The sequence below is a fragment of the Carlito syrichta genome, unplaced genomic scaffold (genome assembly GCF_000164805.1).
Source record: "Carlito syrichta isolate Samal-C Ts95f unplaced genomic scaffold, Tarsius_syrichta-2.0.1 Scaffold305575, whole genome shotgun sequence".
NCBI classification, from domain to species: domain Eukaryota; kingdom Metazoa; phylum Chordata; class Mammalia; order Primates; family Tarsiidae; genus Carlito; species Carlito syrichta.
The window spans coordinates 10,765-18,525 of NW_007249671.1; the positions used below are offsets into that span (position 1 = coordinate 10,765).

A 7,761-nucleotide genomic window follows, 5' to 3' on the forward strand; every position below is an offset into this window, starting at 1 on the left:
CCACTCACCTCAGCCTCCCAAAGGCGCAGGATTACAGGCTGAGCCACCCAGCCCGGCGGGTTTTGATTTTTGAGTTGGAGTCTCACCTCTGTAGCCCAGATTGGAGTGCAGTGGCATGCTCACAGCCACCACTGCATCCTCGACTTGCTGGGCTCAGGCAATTCTTCCACCTCAGCCTTCCAAGTAGCTGGAACTACAGCTGCATGCCACCATGCCCAGCTAATTTTTTTTATTTGTTGTAGAGACAAGTTCCCACCAAGTTGCCCAGGCTGGTCTCGAATCCCTGGGCTCAGGCAGTCCTCTCTTCTTGGCCTCCCAAAGTGCTGGGATTACAGATTTGGGCCACTGTGCCCAGCCTAGAACACTTTCAGAATGAGTGTAAATCTAGTTTGAAATTTTAATACAAGATATTCTCTGTGTATATCCCAAGGTTAGATTTTAGATTAAAATGACAATGTTCTTTGAAAAAAAATGCAAAGAGTACCCCAAAATGTATACACATTTTAAGAAAGGAAAAATCTATATTAAAATTATAGTAATGACTCGGCGTTGGCCACTGCGCAGACCAGATTTCCCTTGCTTGAAAGCCTCTCTCTGCTCCCTCTGAGACCATGTCTGACAAACCCGATATGGCTGAGATCGAGAAATTCGATAAGTCGAAACTGAAGAAGACAGAAACGCAAGAGAAAAACCCACTGCCTTCCAAAGAAACGATCGAACAGGAGAAGCAAGCGGGCGAATCGTAATGAGGCCAGCGCCGCCAGTATGCACTGTACATCCCACAAGCATTGCCTTCTTATTTTACTTCTTTTAGCTGTTTAACTTTGTAAGATGCAAAGAGGTTGGATCAAGTTTAAATGACTGTGCTACCCCTTTTCACATCAAAGAACTACTGACAACGAAGGCCGCGCCTGCCTCTCCCATTTTCCGTCTGGCTGGCAGGGAAGGAAAAGAGCTTGCATGTTAGTGAAGGAAGAAGAGGGCTGGGACGACAGTGAAATCTAGAGTCAATCAAGTGGCCCAAGGTGTCCTGCAGGCTGTGAAATGCAGTTTAATCAGATGCCATTTTTTTGTTCAAATGATTTTAATTATTGGAATGCACAATTTTTAAAATATGCAAATAAAGTTTTAAAACCTGAAAAAAAAATTATAGTAATATACATCAATAACAAAAGATGAATACAAGTCACGTTTGACTTCTGCACTTGAAAGAGATGCTCAAGGAATGGGACACAACATCAATAAACGCACCTAATCTCAAACCAGGCAAAGTAGGGACCAAAGGGAGGCTCAAAGTTTTCCCGTACAATGTCTACTTGTATACCTAATCCTGAATTGTACTCCACATCTTTAAAATTATATATCTACGCCGGACTCGGTGGCTCAGCCTGTAATCCCGCGCCTTTGGGAGGCTGAGGTGACTGGATTGCCTGAGCCCGCGGGTTTGAGACACGCCTGGGCAACTCGGCGAGACATCTCTACAATAACTAAAACACTATCAGCTGGGCATGGTAGCGCGTGCTTGTAATTCCGGCTACTGGGAAGGCTGAGGCGGAAGGATCGCCGGAGCCCCGCAGGTCGAGGCTGCGGTGGCCGGGAGCGGCCACTGCACTCCAGTCTGGGAGACAGAGTGAGACTCCAACTCAAAAAAAAAAATTAAAATTGAAGTAAAATAAAATAAAATAAAAATAAATAAACTCATCTAATTCTAGATTTCCTTTATAGAACCTTCTATATGTATGTATAAAGCCTGAAAAGTGTGTTAAATATTAGGGAGCCACTTTGACACCCTTAGTAGGCCCAAACAGATTGCTCAAACTAATTGATCTGAGTCCAGGCCTTGACATTGACTTAAGGCTTATCCCCTCTCAGGAAATTCCTCAGAAATCTTATTCTCATTTGTTTCTATTTCTTACAGTCTTTCCATTTGTTGCCATTTTAAAGGCCAGCATTTTCCTTTCCAGAGGAAAACTTTGTTTCAAAGGTAAATGTTTTGATTTGTCTTGTCTGTTAAAAGGAGAGGCTCCTTCAAAACTTGCTCTGTTCTGATAGCTGAATGCTTTGCACACACTTTAAGAACACTTGCAAGGCAATTATACTTGTAGTGGAGCAAACAATTTCTGTAAGTGTTGGTGGTCCTTTTATGAAATGCTTTGAGTATATGTTCGAACTCTGAGAATATATTGCAAATAAAAATGTTAATTTCTTGGTCCAAAATTTGTGTCAGGAGTAGAGATTTGGAATCATAACTTCCCAACTCCCTCTTTAACTTTTGACTAGGGCTGCCTCTTTCCACATTAGATTTAATTAATATACGCCTAAACAATGAAATGGGAGTAGATTGTTTTTTGTTTCGTTTTCTTTTGTTTTTGAGTTGGAGTCTCACTCTGTCACCCAGACTGGAGTGCAATGGCTGCTCGCGGCCACCACAGCCTCGGCCTGCTGGGCTCCCACGATCCTTCCGCTCAGCCTTCCAAGTAGCTGGAACTACAGGGGCATGATGAGTTTATAATATATTAGTCATAACATATTCGTTGGGATTATTTTGGTTGTAGATTACAGAACCCCAATTGCACACTAGTTTTAGCGTAAAAGAAAATGTATTGATCTATGTAACTGAAAATTCTAGGGTTTGGATATTTCTACAGGTATGGCTGGATCTAAATATTCAAACAATATCAATAGGAGTCTGTCTCTATATGTCATCTCTGCTTTAATCATATTGGTTTCATTTTCAAGAAAGCTGTCTTTGCAGCCTCAGGCTTACCTCATCTTTGCAAGTGTGAGTCCTCCCCAAAACCCAGAATTTATTTTTTTATTTTTTTTAATTTTTAAGCATTTTATTATTTTTTTTATACTATTGTAGGTGAAATTGTTTTCTTTTCTTTTTTTTTTTTTTTTTTTGAGTTGGAGTCTCACTCTGTCGCCCAGACTGGAGTGCAGTGACCACTTCTGGCCACCGCAGCCTCGACCTGCTGGGCTTCGGCAATCCTTCCGCCTCAGCCTTCCGAATAGCCGGAATTACAGATGTGCGCTACCACACCCGGCTGATTTTTTGATTTATTATAGAGATGAGGTTTCGCTGCCCAGGTGAGTCTCGAACCCACGGGCTCAGGCAATCCACTCACCTCAGCCTCCCAAAGGAGCGTGATTACAGGCTGAGCCACCGAGCCCGGCCAGAATTTATTTTTTTAAAATTATGTATTTATTCTTACATGTTTAAACCTCAGTATCCTTCAAAGTACTCTCCATTTGATGCAATACACCTATTGAGATGCTTTTTCCATTGTTCAAAATGGTTTTTGGACTCATCAGTTTAGATGCCTTTTAGTACTTCTGCTGCTTTTGTTTCATCTTTTCCATATTAGCAAAACATTAACTTTAAGGACTTTTTTTCACCTGGGGAAACAAACAAAAAAAAGTCGCTTGTGGAAAGATCGGTGAATAGGGAAGGCAGAGCATGAGGGTCATGCTGGCTTTGGTCAAAAACTGCTGAACACTCAATACAGTGTGGACCGGTTGTTTGTGTAAATTACCCATTATGAAATGGGCAAAAGAAGAAGAAAGGAAATCACTCAAGCCTCTCACAGCTTCTCACAACAATGCTAGATGGTGTACTGATGCTGGTGGGTTCCTAAAGCACTTACCTAGCAGGAGAATCCTGTACTACAAGGGGTCTGCCCTCCAAAAAGATAATTACATTTTTGGGGAGGATCCCCCCCCCCCATATAACTAACAATCCAGATAAAAGAATTTCTACCTTTCATTGGTTCCAGAAAGTCCTGGAATTGTGTGTCTCATTGCTTCAAGTCTATCACAATGGCCAAGGGGACATCTGTCCTCCCACCCTGAAGCAGGGACTTGCTGGCAGTCTTGTCTGCATCACATGGATTTAGAGTGGGTCAGCTGAGGTTCTCTGTATGAATATGGAAGTACATAGATAGTACATAGATGCTAGATAGGCAGGCAAAAAAACTGCAGATGTCCCTTATATATATGGTAAATAACCTAATACATTTTGAAACTCTCCTTTATACAATCATATTTAATTTACACAAATTGTGAGGTTGCTATTATCTTTATTCCATAAACAAGTAGTTTTATTTGGTAACCCTCTCACACAGACTACCCAAATTCTGCAGAACCTCTTGAATTCAAAGGTAGTAAAGATACCTTTAATTGTATTACCTATTTTCACATCAACACTACAGATATTCTGATTTCTCAGCCGGGCTCGGTGGCTCAACCTGTAATCTCAACCTGTAATCCCGCGCCTTTGGGAGGCTGAAGTGAGTGGATTGCCTGAGCCCGCGGGTTCGAGACCCACCTGGGCAACTTGGCGAGACCTCATCTCTACAATAAATCAAAAAATCAGCCGGGCATGGTAGCACACGCCTGTAATTCCGGCTATTTGGAAGGCTGAGGCGGAAGGACCTCCGGAGCCCAGCAGGTCGAGGCTGCAGTGGCCAGGAGCGGCCACTGCGCTCCAGTCTGGGCGACACAGTGAGACTCCAACTAAAAAAAAAAACAACAACAAAACGAAACAGATATTCTTATTTTTCAAAACCTGTGCCTAATTTACTATAATTAAGTAATATTCCCTGTTACTCTCTTCTATGTTGGAAAAGTGAGATTTACAGATTTAGACAAATAGTGTAAAATCTTACTACATCACTGACTAGATAGAGAAATTTGGTATAAAGGTGGTTCATCCTTAGCTGTCACGCAAGGACTTTAATGAAATACCAAAGGGGCTCATTTCCAAAATAGTTAGGTTGCAAGCCTAGTAGCAAGGGTCCCAAAGACTGCTAGAGTAACTCCCTGTAGTTGAATCTGAATGTGCTGTGCAAATTGGAGAAGACAGAGTCATAGCTATGCATTTTCTTTTTCAGACCTGAAAAAAAACTCAAGGTCAGAGTTCTTTTAAATGAGGATCAGCAGTAAAGTTAAGATTGTTGTTCGTCCATAAATACTTTATCCATTTGACTAACCCACATTTCTAATGCCTATTATATGTTAAGCCCTGGAAGACAGTGCTTAATATGACAATTCTCCTTGTATCAAGGACCTCAGACTCTTTCTGGATGACAGATCTGCAAATGGTTGCAACACGTGATGATAATCAGTATGAGGAAGGTAGGACAAAGGAATATGAAAGAAAAGAAGGGATATGATCAGGGAGTCTAGCAAGCCTTCTGAGAAGAGGTGGTCATTTTTAATGACTGTAATTAACAGTCTTGTGGCTGACACAGAAGGAGCTCATGTAAGTTCAGTCTCTCTCTCTCTCTCTCTCTCTCTCTCTCTCTCTCTGCCCCTGTCTCCCTCTCTTGCTCTATCTTTCTCATATCTGTCTGTTCACTCAACGTTTTCACCATTCTTTCAATGCTTATAGATGGCATGTAGTTGAGATTATATTGCATATTCATTTTGCCTGCAGATTATTCAATCACTATAAAGTCGTAAACATTTTCTCATGTTCATAACATCTTTCAAGAATGTTATTTAAAAATTCAACTTTTTGCTGGGCTCAGTGGCTCAGCCTGTAATCCCGTGCCTTTGGGAGGCTGAGGTGAGTGGATTGCCTGAACCCGCGGATTCGAGACCCGCCTGGGCAGCGAAGCCTCATCTCTACAATAAATCAAAAAATGAGCCATGCGTGGTAGCGCGCGCCTGTAGTTCCAGCTACTCGGAAGGCTGAGGCAAAAGGATCACCGGAGCCCAGCAGGTCGAGGCTGTGGTGACCGGGAGTGGCCACTGCACTCCAGACTCCAGTCTGGGCGACAGAGTGAGACTCCAACTCAAAAAAAATAAAAAATAAAAAACACAAAAATTCAACTTTTGGCTGGGCACGGTGGCTCACGCCTATAATCCCAGCATTCCAGGAGGCCACGGTGAGGGGATTGCCTGAGTCCACGGGTTCGAGACCCGCCTGGGCAACCTGGTGAGACCTCGTCTCTACAATTAAAAAAAAAAAATTAGCTGGGCGTCCTGGCATGTGCCTGTGGTTCCAGCTGCTTGGAAGGTTGAGGTAGAAGGATCGCCTGAGCCCAGCAGGTTGAGGCTGCGGCAGCCGTGAGCATGCCACTGCCTTCTAGCCTGGGCAACAGTGAGACTCCAACTCCAAAAAAAATTTGACTTTTATTTTAAAATAATTCTAGGTTTATAAGCAGTTGTAAAAAATAATGTAGGAAGCCACTTTGCAGATGATATGATCTTATATCTTGAAACCCCAAGAGAGTCAATCAGAAACCTCCTTGCACTGATAAATGACTTTAGGAAAGTTTTGGGGTACAAAATCAATGTGCAAAAGATAGTTGCATTTCTATACACCATTCACAATAGCCACACACAAAAAATGAAATACCTGGACATCTACCTAACCAGAGAAGTGAAAGATCTTTACAACAAGAACTATAAAACACTGTTCAAAGAAATCAAAGATGACACAAACAAATGGAAAAACATCTCTTTTTTTTTTGAGTCAGAGTCTCACTCTGTCGCCCAGACTGGAGTGCAGTGGCACACTCCTGGCCACCACAGCCTCGACCTGCTGGGCTCCGGCGATCCTTCCGCCTCAGCCTTCCAAGTAGCTGGAACTACAGGCGTGCGCTACCACGCCTGGCCATTTTGATTTATTGTAGAGATGAGGTCTCACCAAGTTGCCCAGGTGGGTCTCGAACCCACGGACTCAGGCAATCCACTCACCTCAGCCTCCCAAAGGGTGGGATTACAGGCTGAGCCACCGAGCCCGGCGAAAAAACATCTCTTGATCATGGATTAAAAGAATCAATATTGCTGGGCTCAGTGGCTCAGCCTGTAACCCCGCGCCTTTGGGAGACTGAGGTGAGTGGATTGCCTGAGCCTGCGGGTTCGAGACCCGCCTGGGCAGGCAAGACCTCATCTGTACAATAAATCAAAAAATTAGCCGGACATGGTAGCGCATGCCTGTAGTTCCAGCTACTAGGAAGGCTGAGGCGGAAGGATCGCCGGAGCCCAGCAGGTCGAGGCTGCGGTGGCCGGGAGCGGCCACTGCACTCCAGTCTGGGCGACAGAGTGAGACTCCAACTCAAAAAAAGAAAGAAAGAAAGAAACAAACAACAACAACAACAAGAATCAATATTGTCAAGATACCTATCCTACCCAATGCAATCTACAGGTTCAATGCAGTACTCACCAAATTACCAACATCATTCTTCTCTGACCTGGAAATGAAAGCACAGAAATTCATATGGAAATAAAAAAAGAGCATGAATAGCCAAAACGATCCTCAGCAAAAGAAGTAAAGCAGGAGATATTACGCTTCCAGACTTTAAGCTCTTCTATAAGGCTATAGTAATCAAAACATCCTGGTATTTGTACAAGAACAGGTATATAGACCAATGGAACAGGACAGAGAGTCTGGAAACAAAAGTCAATCGTGCAACCAGTTCATCTTCGACAAAGCCATCAATAACAACCATCAGGTTAAGGAGACCTTATTTAGCAAATGGTGTGGGGAAAACTGGCTGACCACATGAAGAGGAATGAAAAGGATCCCTACCTATCACCATATACAAAAATCAGCTCAAAATGGATTAAAGACCTAAATGTAAAAACTCAAACTATAAGAATCCTAGAAGAAAATGCAGGAACCACTCTTATACACATTGGAGTAGGTAACCAAGCCTTATCAAATCCGCAAAAATGTATGCCATAAAAGATAAGGTAAACCGGGCTCGGTGGCTCAGCCTGTAATCCCGCGCCTTTGGGAGGCTGAGGTGA

General features: G+C 43.1%; 1 protein-coding gene across 1 annotated transcript; it reads left to right on the plus strand.

Moving 5' to 3' along the window:
• Positions 1-596: 596 nt before the first annotated feature.
• On the plus strand, positions 597-886 carry LOC103264132 (thymosin beta-4). Its single transcript, XM_008061776.2, has one exon. The coding sequence runs from the start codon at positions 612-614 to the stop codon at positions 744-746; it is 135 nt and encodes a 44-aa protein (XP_008059967.1). The 5' UTR covers positions 597-611; the 3' UTR covers positions 747-886.
• The last annotated feature ends 6,875 nt before the right edge of the window (positions 887-7,761 follow it).

Excerpts from the sequence above, each read along its gene's own strand:
- LOC103264132 (XM_008061776.2), top strand. The coding sequence starts at position 612 with ATGTCTGACAAACCCGATATGGCTGAGATCGAGAAATTCGATAAGTCG.